The 27,287-nt window shown below is 43.1% G+C and overlaps 2 protein-coding genes across 2 annotated transcripts in view; both read right to left on the bottom strand.

Moving 5' to 3' along the window:
- Positions 1 to 14,814: 14,814 nt before the first annotated feature.
- Positions 14,815 to 15,705, bottom strand: LOC144482149 (putative G-protein coupled receptor 139). The gene has a single exon (XM_078201370.1). The coding sequence runs from the start codon at positions 15,703 to 15,705 to the stop codon at positions 14,815 to 14,817; it is 891 nt and encodes a 296-aa protein (XP_078057496.1).
- Positions 15,706 to 15,952: 247 nt separating this feature from the next.
- LOC144482148 (NACHT, LRR and PYD domains-containing protein 3-like) overlaps positions 15,953 to 27,287 on the bottom strand; it is a 132,167-nt gene continuing 120,832 nt past the window's right edge. Inside the window, exon 10 of the mRNA XM_078201369.1 lies at positions 15,953 to 16,079. Coding sequence (XP_078057495.1) covers positions 15,953 to 16,079 — 127 coding nt within the window. The remainder of the gene's footprint in view (positions 16,080 to 27,287) is intronic.

The following is a 27,287-nucleotide window of genomic DNA, read 5'->3' as shown; positions in this document are numbered from 1 at the left end:
TAACCATTCAGGACAGTAGAGGATTTGGGAGGACAGAGGTAAGTTGGTGAAACGTCCTTAATAGTGAGGAAAACACATGATTGGAGAGGACAAAAAGATAGTTAGGTGGCAAATAGGAAACAACGAGGAGATAACACCATGTTGGACGACAGAGAGGAAGTAATGTAGTAGACAGTGAGGGAATCAACAGAATTTGGGAGTACAAAGACAGATTGATGTAAAATCGCAAACAGTGATGGGAAGGGGAAGAACTATATAACTTGCTGAAATGCAGCCAACAAAATGTGTAATATTAGTTCTTTGCAAGGTATAGATAGATTGGTGAAATGGGCACGCACTTCGCAAATGAAATCTGAAAGCTACGGAATGTGAAATTGGCACCTGAGAAGTTTTATTAAATGCGGTGAACGAAAATAATATTTGTATGTTTGAAAGTTTGAGAGATGGAATGATGAACGTATTTGACTCGTGAAAGTACACAATACATGTCTCCAATTATGGAAGCATAGAATTGAAAATCAAACACAAGCTGTTTGTTTTAATGTGTATCTTTAAATCTCTGATTTATCCCCCACCTACACATTGAGTCTAATTCTGCCCACCCCATTTTTGTAAGAAGGTGAGGGAACAAGACTGACAGGCGTTGTTTTCTTAGGAGTCAGGACATGGACTTCAACCACATGCAGAGACTGGAGAAGCTGTGGTTATTTCCATTCGTGCAGATAATTGGAAGTGGAATGAATGCAAAATACTGCAGATGGTGGAAAACAGAAATAAAGAACTGCTTGATATGCTGTGCAGGACTGGCAGCGTCGGTAACGAGAACAACTTAGAAACACGATAAACACACACAAGCACGTACACACCCACAAACAAGCACACACACACACAAACACACACACAAACACACACACACACACAAACAAGCACGCACACTCACACGCACACACATGTGTAATTGTGTACAGTGGAGTGGAATGGAGAACAGAAAACTCTAGCATACAGATTAATGTGTAACTCTGACCAATAAACTGATCTAAAACAGAGAAAACATTTATAGAAGGATAGGATCATAGACTTCCTGCAGTAAGGAAGGAGGTTATTCGGCCCATTAAGACTGCGACGTCTCTCCAAAAGAGCAACTTACTCAGGCCAACTTCCGACTGTATTGTAAACCTTCGTATTTATCAGGTCTACTTCACCTAACCTACACATCTTTGGACATTCAAGGGAAAACTTAGCATGGTAATTCCATCGAAACTGCACATGTTTGGGCTGTGTGAGAAGTCCAGGCCACCCCGAGGAAACTCATGCAAACACAGGGAGAACTCGCAAACTCCACAAAGACAGTCACAAAAGCCGAAATCTTAATTTGATCCCTAAAAGTGTGGCATCTGCATTACAACAGATGGTGTTACTGTGAGAAGCAGAGATAAAATTCACAGACGCATTGTCTCCTATGGAAAAGCGGGTTGTGTCATCGTGAACAAGAAATTGTAATGGAAACAAGATGTTGCTTTGCAGCAATGCTTGTTCCCACATTGTGAAGAAAACTGGGATGGACTGCAGGTATCTTCGTGAGCACAGCTGGATATGTTATTTTGAACAATGGACAGGAATGAAAAATTATATGTCCTTCCCCAGAGCAGTTTGAGGCCTCAGTCTGAACATTGTCTTGCAACACAGAAGTTCTTCTCGAATACTGATGGACTTGTATTTCTCAGGCTGAAAGTGAAGGCAGAAACGTAGTTCCGGGTACAGTTGGATCTGTTATTATGAGCAAATAATTGGAATGTATTGGAAAGGCTCTTCTACAATACTACAGGGTTTGCCTTTGTGAAAGAGGTGGATGCGACAAAGGGTGTTCTGGATATGCTATTGTAAACTCTATTGTAAACTATTTTAAGAACAAAGAACAATACAGAACAGGAAAAGGCCCTTCGGCCCTCCAATTCCGCGCCGTTCCCTGGTCCAAACTAGACCATTCTTTTGTATCCCTCCATTCCCACTCCGTTCATGTGGCTTTCTAGATAAGTCTTAAACGTTCCCAGTGTGTCCGCCTCCACCACCTTGCCTGGCAGCGCATTCCAGGCCCCCACCACCCTCTGTGTAAAATATGTCCTTCTGATATCTGTGTTAAACCTCCCCCCCTTCACCTTGAACCTATGACCCCTCGTGAACGTCACCACCGACCTGGGGAAAAGCTTCCCACCGTTCACCCTATCTATGCCTTTCATAATTTTATACACCTTTATTAAGTCTCCCCTCATCCTCCGTCTTTCCAGGGAGAACAACCCCAGTTTACCCAATCTCTCCTCATAACTAAGCCCCTCCATACCAGGCAACATCCGGGTAAACCTGCTCTGTACTCTCTCCAAGGCCTCCACGTCCTTCTGGTAGTGTGGCGACCAGAACTGGACGCAGTATTCCAAATGCGGCCGAACCAACGTTCTATATATCTGCAACATCAGACCCCAACTATTATACTCTATGCCCCGTCCTATAAAGGCAAGCATGCCATATGCCTTCTTCACCGCCTTCTCCACCTGTTACGTCACTTTCAAAGATCTGTGGACTTGCACACCCAGGTCCCTCTGCGTATCTACACCCTTTATGGTTCTGCCATTAATCATACAGCTCCTCCCTACATTATTTCTACCAAAATGCATCACTTCGCATTTATCAGGATTGAACTCCATCTGCCATTTCTTTGCCCAAATTTCCAGCCTATTTATATCCTTCTGTAGCTTCTGACAATGCTCCTCACTATCTGCAAGTCCTGCCAATTTTGTGTCGTCCGCAAACTTACTGATCACCCCAGTTACACCTTCTTCCAGATCATTTATATAAATCACAAACAGCAGAACACCACTAGTCACAGGCCTCCAGCCGGAAAAAGACCCTTCCACTACCACCCTCTGTCTTCTGTGACCAAGCCAGTTCTCCACCCATCTAGCCACCTCCCCCTTTATGCCATGAGATCCAATCTTTTTCACCAGCCTACCATGAGGGACTTTGTCAAACGCTTTACTAAAGTACTTTACTTGAAACAGTTCTTCTTCTGGATATGTTATTCTGAACAATATTGTGTACTACTGCCCAGAGGTATTTCAGATGGCAGTACAGTTGGATGTCTTATTCTGCATAGTCAAATGGAATGCAACATCGAGTTGAACATATTCAATCCAGTTTGATGTGCTACTGTTAACAGTAAACTACAGTGTAAGACAGACAGGTTCTTCTGCACACAGTGAAATGCGTTATTCCGATCAATCTAATGGATTGGAAAACATAGTTCTTAATAAGTCCTGCAGCTGGATGTGAACAAGAAACAGCGTTTCATTGTACAAATATATGCTCCTCTATAGCACAACTGGGGGCGTTAATGTGAACTATGGAAGAAGTGACTGATGAAATTCAACGTGGGCAAGTGCGAGGTCGTACACTTTGGAAAAAAGAATAGAGGCATGGACTATTTTCTAAACGGTGACAAAATTCATAATGCTAAAGTGCAAAGGGACTTGGGAGTCCTAGTCCAGGATTCTCTAAAGGTAAACTTGCAGGTTGAGTCCGTAATTAGGAAAGCAAATGTAATGTTGTCATTTATCTCAAGAGGCTTGGAATACAAAAGCAGGGATGTACTTCTGAGGCTTTATAAAGCACTGGTTAGGCCCCATTTGGAGTACTGTGAGCAATCTTGGGCCCCACACCTCAGGAAGGACATACTGGCACTGGAGCGGGTCCAGGGGAGATTCACACGGATGATCCCAGGAATGGTAGGCCTGACATACGATGAACGTCTGAGGATCGTGGGATTATATTCATTGGAGTTTAGGAGGTTGAGGGGAGATCTGATAGAAACTTACAAGATAATGAACGGCTTAGATAGGATGGACGTAGGGAAGTTGTTTCCATTAACAGGGGAGACTAGGACGCGGGGGCACAGCCTTAGAATAAAAGGGAGTCACTTTAGAACAGAGATGAGGAGAAATTTCTTCAGCCAGAGAGTGGTGGGTCTGTGGAATTCATTGCCACAGAGGGCTGTGGAGGCCGAGACGTTGAGCGTCTTCAAGACAGAAATTGATAAATTCTTGATTTCTCGAGGAATTAAGGGCTATGGGGAGAGAGCGGGTAAATGGAGTTGAAATCAACCATGATTGAATGGTGGAGTGGACTCGATGGGCCGAATGGCCTTACTTCCGCTCCTATGTCTTATGGTCTTATGGTCTTAAAATGATCACAGAGCTATTGTTCTGCAATACAGCTGAATATGTTAATGTGAACACTCGTGTGGGCTGGAAATGTGGAATGTTCTTCTGCTGTACAACTGGATGTTCCAGTGTGAACATTGGAGTGGGATCCTGCATAGCGATGTTCTTCGGACTGAAAGCTGGATATGCTATTTTGATCAACGGCTTGGAATTGAGGTGTTTGTGCAAGCTTACAGTACAACTAGATGTCATATTCTGAGCAATGTAACGTAATATAGGATCGAAATTTTCCGCTGTAGAACAGGTGGAATGGAACACAAAGGTGCACTTCTCCGGCTGAGCTGGAATGGGTATTGTGAACAATAGAGCCAACATTTAGCCAATATGCCGTATCTGCCATGCGCATATCCTATTCTTCCTGCGAATGTGACACCCTTTTATTTACTCTGACGGAATCTATGTTACTTTATTTATTAAACTACTTTTTTCGATCAATGACTTTATCCTGCGCTTCCAAACGGTGCCATCACTCTCCCCGGTAGGCCTTCCACGGGGAGGTTCACATATAGAGAAACACACTCAACAGCTGAGAACGGATTGTCTGTGCTCGTGACAAAAGCATTCGTTTCCAATATTTTCCCTGATGCCATAATACATCATATAGTTTGGAGTTCATGCTGAGAAATTCGCAGCTTGAACCTCTCCACAATGTGTAACTTTAGTGGTTCGCTCCTGGTGGGTAAAACTGGGACATTCCATGCAAAGTACCATCCTATGAGGACGACAACTTTGGAGCTGCACGATACCAGTGCGACCCTGCCTTTGAATACCCACCCCACCCTCACTGTTAATATGCTGACAGAGTGACCAGAATGAGAAATGATACAGGGACAGCAGTGATAAATGCAGCGAGTTTCATTCAAATGACTTGAAAAGTAAAGTGTCAGTGTGTCATTGCATAGATAAAATCATCCAGAGATCCAAATAACAGGAATTAACATTGTCCTCCATCTGATCCGCAGGCATTGAATCCCGATTCGGTAGAAAATAAGCTTCCCCAAAAGGACGAAAACTGTAGCACCTTAAAGTCTCTGAACATTATGCGGGAATTTCGTTTTCCTCTTCTTGAAGTTGGCCAGCTCCACAGACTCCTTCATTTTCTTAACATCCTGCCAAACAAAATCCAAAAGGATAAATTAATGCCACTACCCAAGAATCTGACGGGTCCTCGGCCTAAGAAAGTTGTGACTCGGTAAGCAATTGCTTCTCCTTGGGCTGCTTAACCGAATTGTTTGCACACTCCAAGCGAGCAATGCACTTTGTGTGCTGGTGTGCATTGCTTGACATTTGTTTTCGCAATATGCCATTAGCAGCCTTGCCGACAGGTTGCTGTGAACAAAGCTGTGGAATGTCTTCTGTCATCCTATCCCCTTCTCTTCGACTATTTTAAGACAGTCGCCAAATTATCATTTTTGATAAATATTTTTCGAGCAGTTCCATGCGTGAGCTAACCAACAATAGGAGCAACTGTATTTGTGCAAAGTAGCCGAAGTGAGGAGTGCCCATGTTAGGGGCAGCCTGGAACCATGCACTACGTTCCCAGTGTTGTCTCACAAATTCATGTGCAGACCAGAGTTGAATCTTGACACAACATATCACGCTTTTAGCGTTGAGAAAACAACGCCCCAGTCTGCCTGCTAGGAACATGTTGGAAATAAATCTACCAGCGAATCACAAAAACAAGTTTCTGTTAAATGTGGATACAATCTTTTTGGAAGATTTTCGTTTCGAAAAATGGCTTGAAGGAGAGAAGAAAAGTGATCAGAATGAGGGAGGGTTTTTATGTTCGAGTATGTTACAGACACAGGGAAGAGAGTGCCTGCGGGGGTTTTGAACTGTGCTCGATGATTAAACCACCGTACCACTGACGTGAAGTATGGGCAACTAAAATACCCGAGGCTGGTTAACTAACGCACGTTAAAACATCGATTTTTTTTTGGTCAAAGTTTAGAACTGACATGGTTACATTTCCATTTGAGCAGGCCATTATCGGCTGTCCAAATAATGGTTGGAATGCGAGTCTTTACAGGTAATCAAGTCTTAGACGTACGGACAATGTGAGTGGAGAGAGGGTTAAGCACAGTTTAAAGAGATGTGTATTGTCTCCAGCCAGGACAGTTAGTGAGATTTTGCAACCCCAGGCAAGTCGTGTGAGTTACAGATAGTGTGGCATGAACCTAAGATCTCGGTCGAGGCCATCCTCATGTGTGCGGAACTTGGCTATCAGTCTCTGCTCAGCGACTTTACCCCAGTCCAACGCCGGCATCTCCACATGATAAAAAGTCTTGGAAAACCAAGGCGGAATAGTCTGTTCCGGCATTGATTCCAGAGCAGCATCACTCCTATTAACAACTACATCACTCCAAAAAAAAAGACCGAAAAAAATTCGGTAACGGTTTCTCAACTCAGCTTTTTAGAATCTGGAAAGTACACAATTCGGATGATAATCTTTTATTCTCCGAGTAGAATTTGCCCAACTTCCACAAGATATCAACAGAAGTGAAGTCCATAATGCCTGGAAGCAGTTCCATTGCACCTTGATTGCACTTTCTGTCATGCCGTCACTCTCTTTGTAAAGTGTGATTATAAACTATACTGCAGTCTGGACCAGTAATAGATTGATTTTAACTGGTGCAGTACATCTTGTTTTCTATAGTATATAGTCCGACTGAAAAGTGACCCAGCTTACATATTTTCCAGGTTATCAGTTTAATTTTCCTTGCTTTTCAGCATTATTTAGTTTTTATTGATTCATTTGGGGATTTGCCCACACCTGGTTCTCTTTGAACGGAATGGCTTGCTCGGTGATCTCAGATTATTGAAGAATCTTTCAAATTGCTCTGCATTTGAGTTGGACGCAGGGTAGTCCAGGCTGGAAGGTTATCTTTCTTTAAAAACCCGACTGAAGCAGATGGGATTTTGCGACAGTCGACAATGGTTTTACCGTTCACTATTGGAGATATAATTTTTGATTTTTATTGAGTGCAAATATTTCAATCCGCCTGGAGTTTAAACTGGATTTGGAGATTTTAACGCAGGATCTCTGGAATATTATCCAGAGAGAATCCCGCTCCGCCACCGCCTCCCAGGTCACCTATTTGTCGTAACGTGATCCGAGAATTGTTTTGCTGATGTATTCCGCGTGGTCAGTTTGTCCACTTGATGCAGCTCATGTCCCACAGTCATATCATGAAATGTCTCCATTCCAGTTGGACAGCGAGCATGGAAATCGAAGTATTATCCTGAAAACATTTCGGAAAACCTTCTCATTCCTATGCTTTATTCCAACACTAACACATCTGATTGGTAAATAAATGGGTTTTACATTCGTCACTATATATATTTTTCGCATAGTTTCCACATCTGTCTGATATCTCTACAAATTTGGAACTCGATCTCAGGTATTTTTTGGAGCCCAGTGGAATGCCCACATAAACGTGGCCATGCAAAATTCATTTCACAAATCCAGCTGAATTAGTTCATTCATTCTTCTCTCAAGGCCTTGCGAGTTGTGCTCACATCATGGAAATAAAACATGGCGTTGAGATAGCGGTATGTTTGGTATTTTGATGGAGATATTTTCTGTCATACAGCTGAAAGCAGAGTTGCCACCCGAGATATTTGTGTTTGAATAATGCCGCTTTTCAGCTGCTTACCATTTGGTTAAAACTTTGCCTTGCCCACAAAAATGACAGGAAATGATACCGCTGCTCCCGGTTGCTGCAGACTGCGGCCCGCAGACATTTGGATCCGAATCGCCCCGTCATCGAACTTAGCCGTTGAAATCTTCATGTGCAGGCTTTTTAAAATGTCAACTGTGGTCATCCAATAACATACTGGACTCTTTATTGCTTGGCTTTTTTTAGGCTCACTGCTAAGCCTATCAGCAGCCAATGTAGGGAGGACGAAGCCTATGTTTGAACCAGCAGCACAAAGGCAGTCCCAGGTTAGTTATTTTTGATTCCAATTTTGGGAGGAATGAGTGACAGGTCAGTGCAGCCTAGAGCAGCTGCAGAATCCCGGCGGCTGGAATGATTTGATTTCAGTAAGAAGTCTCACAACACCAGGTTAAATTCCAACAGGTTTATTTGGTAGCAAATAACATAAGCTTTCGGAGCGCTGCTCCTTCGTCAGATGGAGTGGAAATGTGCTCTCAAACAGTGCACAGAGACACAAAATCAAGTTACAGAATACTGATTAGAATGGAAATCCCTACAGCCAGCCAGGTCTTAAAGATACAGACAATGTGGGTGGGGGGAGCATTAAACACAGGTTAAAGAGATGTTTATTGTCTCCAGACAGGACAGCCAGCAAGTCCAGGAGGCAAGCTGTGGGGGTTACTGATAATGTGACATAAATCCAACATCCCGGTTTAGGCCGTCCTCATGTGTGCGGAACTTGGCTATCAGTTTCTGCTCAGCGACTCTGCGCTGTCGTGTGGCGTGAAGTCTGCCTTGGAGAACGCTTACCTGAAGATCTTCAGGTATGCGTATCTTCAGGTAAGCGTTCTCCAAGGCGGTCTTCACGACACATGACAGCGCAGAGTCGCTGAGCAGAAACTGATAGCCAAGTTCCGCACACATGAGGATGGCCTAAACCGGGATGTTGGATTTATGTCACATTATCAGTAACCCCCACAGATTGCCTCCTGGACTTGCAGGCTGTCCTGTCTGGAGACAATACACATCTCTTTAACCTGTGCTTAATGCCCCCCCCCCCCCACATTGTCTGTATCTTTAAGACCTGGCTGGCTGTAGGATTTCGCATTCTAATCAGTATTCTGTAACTTGATTTTGTGTCTCTGTGCACTGTTTGAGAGCACATTTCCACTCCATCTGACGAAGGAGCAGCGCTCCGAAAGCTTATGGTATTTGCTACCAAATAAACCTGTTGGACTTTAACCTGGTGTTGTGAGACTTCTTACTGTGTTCACCGCAGTCCAACGCCGGCATCTCCACATCATGATTTGATTTGATTAGACCGCGCTTCCTGAGGCCCGAGGCAGCGTCTAATTTAATTTGTTCCTGTATTGGGAGAGGGGTGTGGTCAAATCACCAGTGCGGTTCCTCAGAAACTTAATGCGGGATTGGACCGGAAACAGGGGAAGTCGCGGAGCGGCTGAGATGTGTGAAGCCATAGCTGGCCTGGGATGTGAAAGTCACAGCTGGCTTGGGATGTGTGAGTCACGGGAGAATTGGGATGTATGAAGTGATGGCGGACCCAGAAAGAGAAAAGTTTCGTTAGGTGCAGGCATGATGATCTGGTCACGATACGACAGTGAGAGTTTTTGCGCAGTGAGAGCTGTTTTTTGTGAATTCCTGCGCCACAGTGCGTGAGATCGTGTGTGGCAGTGATTGTGTGTGTGTGTGTGGTAGACAGAGTGAGTGGTTTGGCAGTCAGAGTGAGTGGCTGTGTGTGATGTCAATGAGTGCGCGTGACTAAGTGTGCGGACGTTGAAGTCAAATTGAGCGATTTTGTGCGCGCAGCAGTAAGAATCAGTGAGAGTCAATGGCAGTGACGGCATGTTTCTGTAACATTGAGTGTTGGCCTGTGTGTCACTGAGAGTGGGTGTACATCTGCAGCATTGAGGAAATGAGTGAGTTAGAGTGACTGTACCTTACTCTCAGTCCCACGACTCTCCATTACTCTCAACTTTCCCCTCCAAGATATACACAAGAACCAACGCGCAGTGACTGAGGATGAGTGAGTGAACAGCTTGAGACTGGGAGGATCACATAAATGCTGAAACCTTCGCTTGGTAATTTTCGCTAAATTTTCGCTTCAACTCTTCAAGTTAATGAAGTGACATTATTTTCATTTCTCTCAGCATTTCAAAATAATGTTCATAAAGCCTGAACAATATATTGAAGTTCAGTGTATTGTGGTGTCAAGTTTTATTATTCCAAAATGTTCTATCAGCAACTTGATGGAGAAAACATGCAAATATGATTCCCCGAACGACAAGTTTGCAAGAGCCAGATCCAGAACTAACAAAGCGAGTCCAGTGATCACAGTCTTTGCATCTAACAAATCTGTTGCATGCACCTTAATCTCTACACTAATCGCTCACATGCACATATGGGTATGTGGAAGAATGAGATTCTCAATCTCAGCTCGGACATTTTCTGTGAAAGGGAACAATTTCTTTCATTTTCTTTTACATTGTTGAGATAGGAACCCTCCGCAGTTCAGTGTATAGTTCACATGGTCAGGCAGTAAGCTACTGATTCACTTGGGAAATAATTTACTCCGCTGAATTGTTGCAGTTTTTCTGACCGTGTGGCGGGAGGTTTCCGATCTATTTCATGCTTTCAGAAACTTAATTTTTTGGACCACACACTGCTGTAAACGAAGACTCAATAAATACATTTGCTCCGGAGAGAAAAAAAAGACTATGTGCCGATGCATCGAGCAGAGCATTAACCTGCATGTGTTAGCAAACGAGTTTGCATATAGGAGAATCCCAAGGCATTTTATTCATACGTTAGGAACAAAAGGGTTGTAAGGGAAAAAATCGGACCTCTCAGGGACAAAAGTGGGGACTTATGCTTGGAGCCCAAAGAGGTAGGGGAGATCCTAAATGAATACTTTGCGTCGGTATTCACTAAGGAGAGGGATGTGTTGACTGGGAGTGTCTCGGAGGGGAGTGTTGAACCGTTGGAGAAAATCTCCATTACAAAGGAGGAAGTGTTAGGTTTGTTAGAGAATATAAAGACTGACAAATCCCCAGGGCCTGATGGAATCTATCCAAGGCTGCTCAGGGAGACGAGAGGTGAAATAGTTGGGCCTCTGACGCAAATCTTTGTCTCGTCACTGGGCACAGGTGAGGTCCCAGAGGATTGGAGGATAGCCAATGTGGTCCCGTTATTTAAGAAGGGTAGGAAGGATAACCCGGGTAATTATAGGCCGGTGAGCTTGACGTCCGTGGTGGGGAAGTTGTTGGAGAAGATTCTTAAAGATAGGATGTATGCGCATTTAGAAAGGAATAAACTCATTAACGATAGTCAACATGGTTTTGTGAGAGGGAGGTCATGCCTCACGAACCTGGTGGTGTTTTTTGAAGAAGTGACCAAAATGGTTGACGAAGGAAGGGCCGTGGATGTTGTCTATATGGACTTTAGTAAAGCGTTTGACAAAGTCCCTCATGGTAGGCTAGTGAAAAAGGTTGGATCCCATGGGATAAAGGGGGAGGTGGCTAGATGGGTGGAGAACTGGCTTGGTCATAGAAGACAGAGGGTGGTAGTGGAAGGGTCTTTTTCCGGCTGGAGGCCTGTGACTAGTGGTGTACCGCAGGGCTCTGTATTGGGACCTCTGCTGTTTGTGATTTATATAAATGATCTGGAAGAAGGAGTAACTGGGGTGATCAGTAAGTTTGCGGACGACACAAAACTGGCAGGACTTGCAGATAGTGAGGAACATTGTCAGAGGCTACAGAAGGATATAGATAGGCTGGAAATTTGGGCAAGGAAATGGCAGATGGAGTTCAATCCTGATAAATGCGAAGTGATGCATTTTGGTGGGAATAATGTAGGGAGGAGCTACACGATAAATGGAAGAACTATAAAGGGTGTAGAGACGCAGAGGGACCTGGGTGTGCAAGTCCACAGATCTTTGAAGGTGACGTCACAGGTGGAGAAGGTGGTGAAGAAGGCATATGGCATGCTTGCCTTTATAGGACGGGGCATAGAGTATAAAGGTTGGGGTCTGATGTTGCAGATGTATAGAACGTTGGTTCGGCCGCATTTGGAATACTGCGTCCAGTTCTGGTCGCCACACTACCAGAAGGACGTGGAGGCTTTGGAGAGAGTACAGAGGAGGTTTACCAGGATGTTGCCTGGTATGGAGGGGCTTGGTTATGAGGAGAGATTGGGGAAACTGGGGTTGTTCTCCTTGGAAAGACGGAGGATGAGGGGAGACTTAATAGAGGTGTATAAAATTATGAAAGGCATAGATAGGGTGAACGGTGGGAAGCTTTTCCCCGGGTCGGTGGTGACGTTCACGAGGGGTCATAGGTTCAAGGTGAAGGGGGGGAGGTTTAACACAGATATCAGAAGGACATATTTCACACAGAGGGTCGTGGGGGCCTGGAATGTGTTGCCGGGCAAGGTGGTGGAGGCGGACACACTGGGAACGTTTAAGACTTATCTAGACAGCTATATGAACGGAGTGGGATTGGAGGGATACAAAAGAGTGATCTAGTTTGGACCAGGGAGCGGCGCGGGCTAATTGTTCCTGGTTTCTCGTTTCAAGGCTTCATTCTACGATCATCTTGCTGGTGCCAGTACAGAGTGATACTGCGGATAGTTGGGAACCTGTCTCGGGGGCAGGGGATTCATATGGTGTTCGTGGAAGTGGAAATGACTAGGGTTGGGAAGCATTTTCCGATCGGGGCCATTGTGATCTCCTGGACTCGTTTCGATCGCCTCAGGGGGTCGGAGAGGAATTTCCCAGATTTTTTTTTCCCCATATTGGCCCTGGGGTTTTTCACTCTGGGTTTTCGCCTCTCCCTGGAGATCACATGGTCTGGAATGGGGGGGTGGGGGTAAGTTAATAGGTTGTAATGAACAAAGCATCGTAGCTGTGAGGGACAGCTCGGTGGATAGGATATTGGTATGTAGATAGGCTGGAAAATTGGGTGGGGATCCTGGATTCAGGATTCAATCCTGGACTGGGGAGCGGCGCGGGCTTGGAGGGCCGAAGGGCCTGTTCCTGTGCTGTATTGTTCTTTGTTCTTTGTCTATACAGGGTTAATAAAAATGTTCGTCTTGTATGATGCTCTTGTTCTATGGTATCTGAAATACATAGTTTCAGTCTGCATAGGATATTTCAGGAACTAAAACGGGGGCTCGTGTAATTCTGAATAACGAGAACGAAATGTGAGTGTAGAAACTTGGGAATAAGGGAGACAGCGGTTGCCCTGCAGATAAATTGGGCAGTAAGTGCGCTCAGGGACGGCATTTTGTGGCAGAAGGCCGAATAAGGGGGGATCTCCCGGCTACAGGAAGCATATTTACCGGGGATATAAAAAAAACTGTAGAAAGCCGAGCTAAGAGGAAATAAAAACGAGAAGGAAAAGTAAGAGGTCACAGTTGGCATACGGGGAAATTTCGGTCGAGAACAGAGAATAATTAATCACTATTCCGAGCCAATTACAATTAAAACCGAAAAAAAACGAACTGCCACTGCTGCAAATGTGAGAGAAGGAAACATAGAAATGGAGGCAATATTCATCACCTGCTGAAGCGTTTCCAGAGAGAACGAGAGATAAGGATTTTCTTCTATTACCTTTGATCGAAGTGGGGACAATAAAGGGAGAACTACGTTATTCCAGTGCTGTTGAGCAACAATTATCAATTGAAAATCTAAGCTGATAAACTTGTTAAGGCAAAATATAAAATATGTATTTCGGGCAGCACAGTGGCACAGAGGTTAGCAGTACGGCCTCACAGCGCCAGGGACCCGGGTTGAATTCCAGCCTCGGGTGACTGTCTGTGTGGAGGTAACACATTCTCTCCGTGTCTTGCAAGGATTTCCTCCGGGTGCTCCGGTTTCCTCCCACGGTCCAAAAATGTGCGGATTCGGTTGATTGGCCTTGATGAATTGCTCCTTTGTGTCGGGGAAATAGGAATGTAAATATGAGGGGTTATGGGGATGGGACCTGAGTGGGATAGTTGTCGGTGCAGGTTCAATGGGCGAAATGGCCCCCTTCTGCACTGCAGATTCCATGATTCCAACTGCTTTCTCCAATGTTGCTTAAAATTTGAACACTTTTCATATTAAAGTGATAACTTGTATTGATCTTGCGCTTTCTACATCTCCTGACGTCATAAAGAGACACAGTGTCAAATAGACATGTATTAATGTTTAATCTGCTTTCGTTTCCGTAATTTAGGACATTAGTCATACGAACACGAGTGTTTTAAATCCATCTGAGTGCTCAAGTGAAGCTCGCCTGTTCATATTTCATCCAAATGATCGCATCAAACATAATGGCACCTTCCATAAGTACGGACACTCTATACAGCACGACCTTCAAAAGAGATTATCCGACATCGCAGCTGCAGCACCGAGTGTACAGCATTCCCAGCGCACTGGCATTCTGAAATCATTCCACTTGTGATGGAAAAATAAACAAGCGAAAGCAGAGAAGTGGCGGTCCGTTTCACCAAAAGTGGCTCATCCATTTCTGTCCCCACATGTTATCTAAAAACTGCCGACTACCTAAAATAATTGATGAGCTTGCAGACTCCAATAATTATCACAATTTTATTGCAGGTCCATAAATGTACTTCAACTTTCGATCGATATCAATACGCTATAAATTGTAATTATTTCACTGTGAAATTACAATTATAATTCCACTTGTGATGGAAAAGTAATTGTAATTTCTGCTTAACCCAGTTGTGTTGATTTATTTTACTAGTTTACAACTTCAAAATGAACTTCTAATTGAAAATCGTTTGGAAACAAATATTGTTGTGAATTAATTGCATCAATTATAATTTGTCTGTGGGATCGTACATTCGCGCCATTGCCTGAATATTCAGTCACGTGCAGCAGTCGTTTTAGTAATTCGATTTTTCCCACATCGCAGCGTCCTTCTCAGCTCTGCCCTGAATTTGGATTGGGTTAGAGCGTACATACACGTGCTGGTACAACAGTTCAGTGCACTGAGCATGTCAGCGCTTTCATGAATCACAGCAACAGGGTGGTTGAAGTCGGGGAAACTGTAGCTTTCAGTGAGCCGTGAGAAAAGGAAGAGGCCGATTGTCGGCATCCACAACAAGATGAAACTCGCCGAGGCGGCAAAGAGCAACACCAGGGCTTTCCTCCGATTCTGCATCTCGGGGTCCCCAGAACTGTGAGCATCTCCCCGGAATCCCCGCCGGGCACGACTGGCCGCCAGGACGTGCCTGACTGTCAACAGGTTGAGCAGCACCACAGCCAAGTAAGGAACTAAGGGATTTAAAATAATGTTCATCCAGTCAAATGCTCTCCAGGCCTGCTTAGATTCAATGCTGAGACCGTCTCTATGTTCGTTTTGCAGGTTTTTATGATCATAGTAATGTATATTTGTGAAATAATTTGGGATTCTTCTGAAATATGTCGCAAGATAAATCACCACAACCACCAGAGCTGCAGATTTCGGAGTACAGTAAGTTCCTCTGAACTTCTGGCAGCAGATTGCCACGAAACGGTCAAAGGTGAAGGACACGGTTAGCCATACTGAGCAGTCAATCACAGCGGTACTCATGATGGAGTTGAGGCCATAGGCTACGCTGTTAAGGTAAAGCACCTGTGGGAAATTGGGAACCAATATATGGTTTACCAGAACAAGAAATGAGAGGACCAGGACGTCTGCCGTGATCATGGCGACCAGGTAGATAGTAGTGCTCTTGCACAGACCGCAGTCTCTGAGTTGGAGTGTTAGCATCGTGATTAAGTTGGCTGCAATAAACAACAATTAAGAGAGGTTAGACAAAAGAGCTACATGACTTAGAGTGAGTTCGATAATGTGAAGCCAATGTCCATTGGCTCAAATGCAATATTTAATTTAACACTGTTATATGTTCATAATAGCCCCCACCCTGAAAACTTCAAACACTCTGCAGTACAGCAATTCTCCTTCAATTTTACTGGAATCCATGCTTCAACGTTCCGGTTTCTGTCGTCTATCTAACTTACGCCTGTAACTCGCTGCCACGTTTCTCTTCTCCAATCAGATGTTTTGTAAAATGTCCGACATGACGGCAAGGTGAGATCTTTAGTGATAGATATCCACAGCTGGATATCTGGATGGCTTGGCAGCTAAACAAATGGAGCACAGAATGCAGACAAGAAATCAAGGATTCTCCAGCGCCTAGATTTGGAAGACTGCAAATATGAAAGATGGTCGTGATGTTGTATTAAATTAACGGTGCACTGGAGGGCATGGCCATGGAAGAAATTGGAAGTGACAAAGCGAATGTTACATGCTCGCGTACAGTTCCAGGGCATTAGGAGGAAGACACGGAGAATGTTAGCATTCATTTCAAAGGGGCCGAGTGTAGAATTGTGGAACTCGTGTTCAGCGTTGAAAATAAGTTTTGTGACACCCCCGAGAATTCTGTGTGGAGCTTTGCGCTTCTGACACAAGGTTGGGAATACTTGCATTTTTGGAAGCACTCAGTGATAGCAATTGCGAGCTTTTGACTGACGAGGCAACGTTCGACATGTGGGGGCTATAAAAATTAGAGTTCTGAATTGTGAGAGATGAAACAGTTGCAAACGTTTAATATTCTGGCGGGAGCTTTTCAGTCCAAATGCAAAGTGGATACTTGTACCATATTACATTTACTTAAAGAAATATGTTACGTTAATGCAGGCAGTTATGGTAAGGTTAACTACAATGCTTCACTGCCTAGAGCGAGTGTCTTATGAGGAAAGGTTAAACAGGTTGGGACTCTACTCATTGGAATTTAGACGAATGAGAGGTGATCTCAATGAAATGTAGAGGATTTTTAAGGAGCTTGACAGGGTAGATGCTGAGAGGATGATCGACCTCATGAGAGAGTCTAATGCTACAGCAGATTGTTCCGGCACAAAGGGGAACCCATTTAAGAATGAGGTGAGGATAAATTACTTCTCTTGGAGGATTGTGATTCCGTACAATTCTCTGCCCAGAGAGCTGTAGGGGCAGAGTCCTTGTGCAAATTTAAGATTACAAAGTGTATGTATTTATTAGTCACAAGTAGGGCTTACATTAAAACTGGAATGACGTTCCTGTGAAATTCCCCTCGTCGCCACAGTCCGGCGCCTGTTCGGGTCAATGCACTTAACCAGCACGCCTTTCAGAATGTGGGCGGAAACCGGAGCACCCGGAGGAAACCAATGCAGTCACGAGGAGAACGTGTAAACTCCACACAGACGGTGACCCAAGCCGGGAACGAACCAGGGTCCCTGGCGCTGTGGAACAGTGGTGCGAACCACTGTGAGACCGTGCGTAAGGCTGAGATGGATCGACTTTTCATCAAAAAGGGAATCAAAGATAATCGGAAAAAGACAGGAAACTGGACCTGTGGAATCGGATCAGCCACGATCCAGTTTCATGATGCAGCAGGCTCTCGGGGTCGGACAGCCTGCACCTGTTCATATTTCGTATACTATTATGGTCTAATCTGGGAGACCACATGTAAGATATTCAGTTGTACATATGCTGTTTCCCATTTATGATATGTATGCACAATTGTATATTCACTCAGAGCGCCATTAGTCTGTAGAATTATCTTCCCAAGGGAGCAGTAGCGACAGTGCCATTTGATAAATTCAGGACTAAGTTAGGTTAATATTTGGAGCTGCACTAAGCGAATATTTATGGTGTAGAGCAGGATAGTAGAATGAACATCACAGTCGGATTATGAATGAAGTGATTGATTAACGTGGAAGGACAGAATAGCGCTCCTCTACTCTGTTCCTCGTATTGTAGCATCATTATTTCTGCATAATTGGACATTATCTGAGTTTTGTAGTCGGCTCATATTATTTCATTCCTGGTTTTCACCACAGTTATGATATCGCCGGCAATATCCACTCTCATACCCCCATTCACTGGGTGTTCTTAAAGTTAGATATGACCAAACTTCCTGACCCAGTTCAGGCCATGAGGAGAGACACATTTACGACTCAGTTAGATGTATGCGAAATGGCTGCCATGCATTCGAGGATATTACCGCGCTATTGTTTCCTGAAGATAATCAATAGATTTAGTGTTTGATTCCAATTTTGGACAGCATGTTTGCCTTGTGGCACACTCAAACCGTATGTGTTTGTGATGCGTTTTAGATGAAGCGTGGAAGTGCTGCGGGAAAAATGCTGAATCATTTGTTGGTATTGTGCGAAGGAGAGGACAGAAGCAGTTGGCGAATGCCAAACTGGCAGGAACAATGTAACAGCTGAAGTAAATTTCTATGTTTACATTATGCAGGTCAGTACATCATATTTGCTGCTCAAAATCTGATACTCCTTACTCTGGGGGTGTAAGGACCAGATTGTTTAAGTGCTTTGAGAATACTCCAATTCATCAAGACCGACCCATATCTCCAGTTACCAGCCGGTTAATTCTGTACCTGGCAGTCACACTAACGTCACTATCCATGGGCATGATGCGGAAATGCCAGCGTTGGACTGGGGTAAGCATAATAAGAAGTCTCACAACACCAAGTTAAAGTCCAATCGGTTTATTTGGTCGGCAAACTTTCGGAGTCTCGCTCCTCCTTCAGCTTCACTCACCTGAAGAAGGAGCGAGACTCCGACAGCTTGTGCTACCAAATAAACCTGTTGGACTTGAACCTGGTGTTGTGAGTCTTCTCACTGTACTATCCATGGGCGACACCTTTGTTCGATTGAGGCTGAGTGCAAGGCTGCGGTAGAGCAGCATATTTTAATATTACAACGTGATAGATGTCTGAACTCAATATTCATTTCAAATATTTCAAACCATAGTTTATAACGCACTGCCTGCATAATTTTGTTTATGCCGATTTGCCTGCTTTTTGCCTTTTTCTATTTTCCTGCCTTCCGACACTGCTTTCATTCTTCAACGATTCACACCCACACTCGGTAAATCACTTACTTATTTATTGTAACGTTTACCCTTCCATTTGTATTTTGTACCATGAAACGTGTTGCCATTTAATCTCCCCTACCTCCACACGCGCTGTCCGATTTTTACTGCCCTCCTCACTTCCTCTTGCACAACGTCCACCATCAATCTCTCTTCTTGAATTTCTGAATAAAAAAGGCTTTGAGCTGAATCGTTCAGTCTGAACAATCTTCACAGACCCAGCCACATTTTCTGAGTATTTCAATCATGTTTTTTTTCTTGTTCATGGCGTTATGCAACAAAATGCGACAAGAGGGACTAATCCAACAGCGGATGTGAACAAAGTCCACATCGACACGAGACTAAAATAGTGTGCAACTGAACATTGACTGCTTTCTAACTATCATATTGCTGTAAAATTGATAAATGAAATCAACACACTACAGTATTGTGCGTTAAAATGGACTGCGGACAATTATGTCTCATTACATGGGGAGTCAGTAGCATAGTATTGTTGTCAATGGACTAGTAATCCAGAGACCCAGGGTGGGGCTCTGAGGGAAAAAGATAAAATGCTGTAAAACTCAGCAGGTCTTGCAGCATCTGCAAAGAGAGAAAAGAGCTGACGTTTCGGGTCCACATGACCCTTTGCCAAAGTTAAATTGCTCTTGGTGAGTAAGTTTGAATCCTATTAATGTTCTATAACGGGTTCACTAATGTATTTCAGGGAAGGACATTTGGAGTCCTTATTTGGTGTCTCCTGTATCTGATCTGCAGCATTGCCTTCAGCGATGGGCGATCAATTACTGGCCCAACAGGCGACGGCCATATTTGATGCACGAATAAAATAAATCAGTCAAGCATCACGTTGTAAACAATATCAGAGAAAATGGGTCAGAAAAATATCAGAATGAAGTCACATTTGGATCGCACAATTATTACCACTGCTGCCTCACAGCGCCAAAGGCACAGGTCCAAAACTGACGTTCGGTGAGTGTCCATGTGAAGCCTGCACCTTCTCCACGTATCTGTGTGGGTTTCAGAGAGGTTATCTTCCAACTATCTCAATAAAATAAATGCATGTTAATGTATTAATGTTCAGTCTGCAGGATGTCTGCATAAATGCAACCATTGCATTTTATTTGGCTGATAACCATTTTTCTCTGACAGATGCTCCTCGTTTTGCTGAATTTATCCTGCATTAACTATTCATCTTATTTCAGATTTCCAGCATCTGCTGTGTTTTCCTGTCACTAAGAAGACATAATTGGAGGAAAAAAGCGAGCTCGGATGGTTCTTGGTGGAGACGAATTTACTGGGAGCAAGCGAGGGATTTGCGTGATCAGAGAATTTGAAAACAGATATATTACAGCAACGGGATGCAATGCAGATCGGAGAACACAACAACCATTGGTGAAGTGAATACACGGGCAGCAGAATACTGGAAGAGTTCAAATTTACAGCCAGAGAGATGGAAATGAATGCATTATCTGTACCGAACTCGCAGAAGGAAGGATTTATGTTTTATCAATAGAATAAAGCGAAGATGTATCAACAGAGTTTAACACTGAAAACAATTTCACAGCTTACCGGGTATACATAAAGCCGCGACGATACAGTAAAAAACACCTTTAATCCTCAGAATTATTGCTTCCTCCATTTGATGTCCCTCCTGTGTGCGTTTGCTCTCTGGCAGAACACCACATCATTTTATTAAAAGACGACCCGTTACTTATACACTAGTAATAATTCCAGAGGGATAAATAGTTGTGTAATTCGCTACATCATTACAGTACATTAAACAAACATTATTGTTTCAGCATTTTTACGTGGCAGCCAACACGGCTTATTTGAGAAACATCTAAACCAAGGACACATGAAGGCTTCAGTCACTTGGAGACCACGGGTTACTATTATTATATTTCACATTCAAAAGCTCATTTAACAATTGCATAACATATATTTTCCCAAGATGTCACATTGAGAAGCTCCACTGATAAGTCCATTCACAAATTCATGAAATAAATGATAGTGTGTATTCATGAATCACACAAGGATTTGAGTTTCTGTTTACACAAAGTTTCCTGCACTGTCTTGATTCTTTGATTCTATGATTTATACCTCAAACTATTCAAACCCTGCCAACAATCCATGTGTATCCTTTTTCTATGTCAAAATATGTTCTGACGCTTGTTTAATTTATAAAGAGCAAACCAAACGTCCTCTCTGTGCCTGATTCATCTCCCTCCAAAAGGACACACCCACAGCAACAGCCAAGTCACTCGATTACGACCTTGAAAGTTTTAGTGAAATATGGGAAATCTATTGCCAGTGTATAAATTACACTTATATTCAGATTCTCAGAAGCTGCATGAAATTTGCTTTATTCTAGCACATTTACTTTATTTAACAGTGCGTACTTTCGTGGCGATGGCATTGTCTGAAGTTTGTAACAAATCTGTGCCACTTTTGGTTTTAAAAAAGACACAATTTAGACGAAGCAGTGAGTTCGGGAGATTGAAGTAACAAATTATACACCAACGACAGAATATGATCATTGTAAACAATGATCGGGGTCCCTAAGTATGCCAGGAATGGTGTGTAATTGAAGGGAATTAATCAAAAAATTTCAAATTATGCCCATGATCAGATCTAATTTGATGGTTCCACAAAATCCGATTCCGTTATCATTTGTGGCCCTGAGGAATGGAAAATCGATCAGCCTGACAATGAGATACAGACACTGATTTGAAATGATATGAGGGGTGAACAGCATCCTACAATACATAGTATTTACTTTCAGACAACTTGTTCTCCCCAGAGGCAACCCCATCTCCAGCTCATTCACTCCAAGTGATGCAGATGTTAATGTGTATGGCTGTTGAGTGGTTGAAACAGGATAGGTTCAGCGAGCACCACTCGCTGCACAATTAAGCCACACTCAGTGCTGCTTGAAACTGCTTACTATACAATGTTCATCCAGGAATGCTATGATAACCCCGGATTCCCTTTTGTACGACAGTTTTCTGAAAAGACAGCGTGCCGCCCACGAACACCACACCTGCCCCCCATTAGTCCCACACAGCCTGAGGATAGTTCATACTCTTTATCTTCGTGTCAGAAGCAGATAGAATAATTTAACAGTTGGATTTACTGCTTCCCTCCCTTACCATTACATTCGCCCTATTGCTCCGAACATCTATACATATCTTTCTCCACATTCATGTCAAAGGATTTGATGTCTCGTTGAGCCATGACGCATTCTTCGCAGTTTGTTATTTTATTAACCAACATTTTTTTCAGAAAAAAAAATCATAACTATATACATATTCAGAGCTCAATGTCAAGGTTGAATACGACTTCATCCAAAGCCTATACCCATCTGTGTCAATATCTAGGTTGTGATGAGGATATTGTTATTCCGCAACGGGATATCGGTAGATTGAGTGATGAGTGAAATCCTGGCAAATGGAGTTTAATGTGGGGAGGGATAATGTCATGTATATTGGCATATTGGCAGGGGGGAATCAAAAGGCAGAGTTGTATCTAAATGGAGAGGGGCTGCAGGTGAGTGAAGTGCAAAGGTGTCTTGGCAATCTAGTGCATGAATTATAAAAATAAACTAGCAGGCAGTTCCAAAAACTAGTTAAGAATGCAAGCTCAGAGGTATTTAGGCCTTCATTGGAAAATGGTTGAAGATTAAACAAAGGGTGATATTGTTGAAATTGTACAGGGTGCTGATGAGACCTCATCTGGAACTGCATACAGCTTTGGTCCGCGTACACTAAAAATGATACAGTCATATTGGAAGCAGTCTAATGGATTTAACTATGCTATTTCCTGGGATAAGACTGTTCCCTTTCAAGAGCGAATTAATAGTGTGCCTGTATTCCTTGGAGATTGGAAGACTGAAGGGTGACATTATTCAATCACATAACATTCTGAGGGTGATTGACAGAGTAGATGGTGCGATACCGTCAATGGTGGGAGACCTCGAACAAGGCGATATGACGACAAGATAAATGGTTGGTCATTTAAAACTGAGTGACATAAACATTTCTTCGCACAGAGATTGGCGAATTTCTGGAATTCTCTGCCCCAACATATAGTGGAGACCGGATCATTAGCAGTATTTAAGGTGGAACTGCGCAAACATTTGATAGATCGGTGAATAGAGGGAGATGGGGAAATGATAAAGGTAAGATATTGACTATCCTCAATTACATTAAATGACGGGTCAGGCATGAAACACTTGAGCGGGTGGTGATAAAGCTGCTTATTTAGGTTCAGCAGTCGATGTTTTGTAATCACCTCTGCACTGTGTTGTAGAAGCAGTTTCAAAATCCTGACTGCGCAACATTGAAGTAATTATGTTACAATTCTATCAAGATGTTAAGGGAAGGGCCACTTGTTTTGCCTGTCTCCCGATTCATCTCTCTTCCCTCTCTATCTAGCAATTGGAGATCATTGCTTTACAACCTACTGTGGAAGTGCCTTGGATGCTTAAGTCTGTGAATCGAATGTGCGCCAGTGGGCATTTCCTCTCCATCTTTCAGCTTATATCTTAAGCCTTCAAGGCAATCCAAGCCCCTGCTGAGAGCTCGCAGAGGCGTGCTCGCCTCACTGCATAACACTATGCTTCAAACTCTGTTGTGGTAGTTTGAAAAATATCAAGCTCTGAGCCCATATAACCCCAAATCCGGAACAAAAAACTCAAATACAGGATATTTTAGATAATGGTGATGCTTTACACAAGCAAATCTGGATTTCCAGTTATATTGTCGTGAGCGAGTTGATATCTGTCCGTGCCTTTGTGTTTGTGTGTTGTTGTTTGTGATGCAGAGTTTGTGTAATAGATGAGATATTACATTCTCCCACCGATCATTCCAAGGACCAGTCAAATGTGGTGTTAGATAAAGCGTACCTTCACTCTGCACTCATGTTTCAAACGTCAGGTAGGGAGTAAAAGTCACTCAGTTTGGTTGCATCGAAAAGTAAACAGGGCCAGTACAACATGGGGTTACACAGAGCATAAACGTTGTATTTGTTAACGTTTGAACCCTCCCAGAATGTGTAAACCACTGTTAGAAAGAGCGGAGCAGTCCTTGGAATAGAAGACCTAACTGTTCAGATCACAGTATATTCGACTCTTGGCAGTGCCAAGGGAACTTGGAAATGTGGCAGTTGAAAGTATAGAGGCACTAATGTTGATTATATTTGGAATGTGGTGCTAATTAAAATGAAATTATGTCAACACAATTGAGGAGAAATAGCCTCTCAAAATGTTAGATAACACGAGGAAGAGGACGGACCCTGGAGCAGTCTATTATGAAAGATCAAGCTAGCGTTTAATCGAATGCAATGGGAACCATGGAATAATATTCATAGAATCTGCAGCAGTATGGATTTTGGAAGAAATGGTGTTGATTTCAGAGATCATGCGAAGATTTGTGAGTCGAGAAACTGGAGGTATTTTTATTCCCTTATTATCCAGCAAGCGGGGTCAATTCCATATTACTGTCTTGGCCCACAAGAGCACACATTGTTCAATAAGTTATCGTCAACTCCTATATATTTCTGGTGTAATAAAAAAGATGGATATCAATAATTTACATTAATCTTTCGAGTGGTAATGATGGGACCAGCTTTCACACGGTGGTATTTCTTTTCTCCGACATTATTAATGACTCATTTATTTAAACGAATCGGATATTACCCGCCCCCCCCCCCTCCCCATCCTTAATCTGCTCTCTGCACTTGGACTGAGTCACCCCATAAGTGAAGGCATTTGTGCAGCAAAGTAAGTTGGCCAACATATACGGGAAGCTTTGAAAGATATGCTCAGAAGCATGACGCTTCACCATATTTTTCCAGTAACATTATAATCTAAGAACTCAATAACCAATCGCGACTTATTGGATGAAGTTGCCTGATATGGCGCAGTGTAATGTTGCAGCATGCGCATGCTGTCCATCTCTGGGTCACTGTATTGTTCTACCTTGCATTGACCTCTTAGGCATTTACAGAGTCGAATGTGCCTAAAATGGGTCTCACTGTCAGAGCATTAAGCAATACAATCAATGAAAATCCAACAGCCGTGTTGCAATTCTCTCAAATCAGCCAAATACCACCCAGACTGGCTGAGAAGCATAGACTGGTTTCACAGCAAAGAACCACGGTAAATTATCAATTATTTATCTGGGTTCAACTGCAAATTAGAAGGAGGCATTTTTCAAACAGAGCAGAATGCATGTTTTGGCTATAATCACAGCCACAGTTTCCTAAGTGCAATATTTTGACTTCACATTCTGTCAATACAGCTTCAAATCGATCGAAGAAAAAAACGACAGTCAATCAGAGGAAGTACTCGGTGGCTGCAGAAAAATGGCATTACAATATGAGTGCGATGTTCAGATAGGGTCTAGCAAAATTATAATTATTTATCCAATACAATATGATAGCCGTGATGATGAATAATAGTTCAGCAGCAGACATGGCCAGGATGTAGGGGCTGGTGCAACTGGAGAGCACACTTTTCTGAGACAGGATTCCATTTACCATTAAATTAACAGTCAGTGAAAGAAGCGAAAACGTACTGAAAATGACTTATTAATAAGTCACCACATTTGACCCTGAGAGTAAGTGCTGGATTTTAGCAGGAAGTAAAGGATTATTTGCAACTCGGTGAGAGGTAATAGCGCACAAAATGCAGGTTGCTTTCTCCTTGGATTGAAGATCAGAAAAGTTGTCGATCAGAAAACTGCTCTCAACAGGCACGTATGGGTTTTGGACAGACAGAACAATGGAATAAAGGCACAAGTGATCCATCTCTATCGGTTTTAGGAAATTGTTAGAAAATGGAAAGTGAAAGATGAGTACAAGTTAATCTTTTCATTGTGATGATAGGGTGCAGAATTACCGTTGTGACCAATGAAGGAAATCTGCATCCTTGTAATGTTCCTAAATTCCATCTCCATGCCGGTTCCTCTATTATAGTCACATCATCGAGACAACGCGGAAGCAGGTCAATTGGCCCATCCATCCTGCACTGAAACTCTGACACAGCACCTTACCCATGCTCCCTGCCTGACATCTTCCAGTAACCTTATACATGTTCCCCGTTAATCCATATAACCTGCACATTCTTTCACACTTCGGGACAATTTATCATTGCTAATCCACTGAACTTGCGCTTCTACCTGTGACCACTAAACTGTTTCTTAATTTCAGTTAGGATCAACACCATAGTTTTCAGTAAGTCATTTAATAGCATTACACAGTGAAGCCGTGGCTTGAGATATTTGTGATATTGATTACCATTCAAACTACTTCAGAGATGTGTTCCTCATAAAGATGTCGGGCTACTAACGGAGCATTCGACGTTCATATGGTCAGTCCTGTTGTTTTTAGCAGGAGCCCAATTAATGCACATCTGTCAGGATGTTTCATAGATTGTGGTCCAACTGGCATTCTAGTGCACTTCGATCGGGCACGGCAGCTTCTTGACTTTGTTGCCGAACAAGAGATTCCCTCTCCCCGTTTAAAAAGAAATAGAATTTCAGGAGCACAGATTATGAAGGTGGCATCGCAAGGAAAAATTGAACAAATGGGATGATATTGATTAAATTAAGACGGTATTCAAAATAAACATGATGCGCCTGCGAAAATAATCAAAGGCGCCGTGGGAATTGTTGATCATCCTGGAGATATTGTTCGACAAACCAATGACTCGAGTGCACCTCGAAATGCTGAGAATGGAAGAGAAGAGTCAGGAATCGATCATAGAATTAGCCGGCGGCGTTTTGTCGATGAGGTAGAAATTACAAATTCTGTTGCTTTTTTTTCCAGTTCACGTTTTAAGAAAATGAATTGATAACAATACAGTGAATGTGCTGCAGGATCACACTGTGCAGCTGTGCATGAATGGATAACAATACAGTGAGTGTGTTGCAGGATCACATTGTACAGTTGTGCATGAATGGATAACAATACAGTGAGTGTGATGCAGGATCACATTGTGCAGCTGTACATGAATGGATAACAATACAGTGAGTGTGTTGCAGGATCACATTGTGTAGCTGTACATGAATGGATAACAATACAGTGAGTGTGCTGCAGGATCACATTGTGCAGCTGTGCATGAATGGATAACAATACAGTGAGTGTGCTGCAGGATCACACTGTGCAGCTGTGCATCAATGGATAACAATACAGTGAGTGTGTTGCAGGATCACATTGTGCAGCTGTACATGAATGGATAACAATACAGTGAGTGTGCTGCAGGATCACACTGTGCAGCTGTACATGAATGGATAACAATACAGTGAGTGTGTTGCAGGATCACATTGTGCAGCTGTACATGAATGGATAACAATACAGTGAGTGTGCTGCAGGATCACATTGTGCAGCTGTACATGAATGGATAACAATACAGT

Source organism: Mustelus asterias, assembly GCF_964213995.1.
Source record: "Mustelus asterias chromosome 26 unlocalized genomic scaffold, sMusAst1.hap1.1 SUPER_26_unloc_35, whole genome shotgun sequence".
In the NCBI taxonomy this organism is placed as follows: domain Eukaryota; kingdom Metazoa; phylum Chordata; class Chondrichthyes; order Carcharhiniformes; family Triakidae; genus Mustelus; species Mustelus asterias.
The sequence above is the reverse complement of the archived record's forward strand: the minus strand, read 5'-3'. Positions and strand labels throughout refer to the sequence as shown.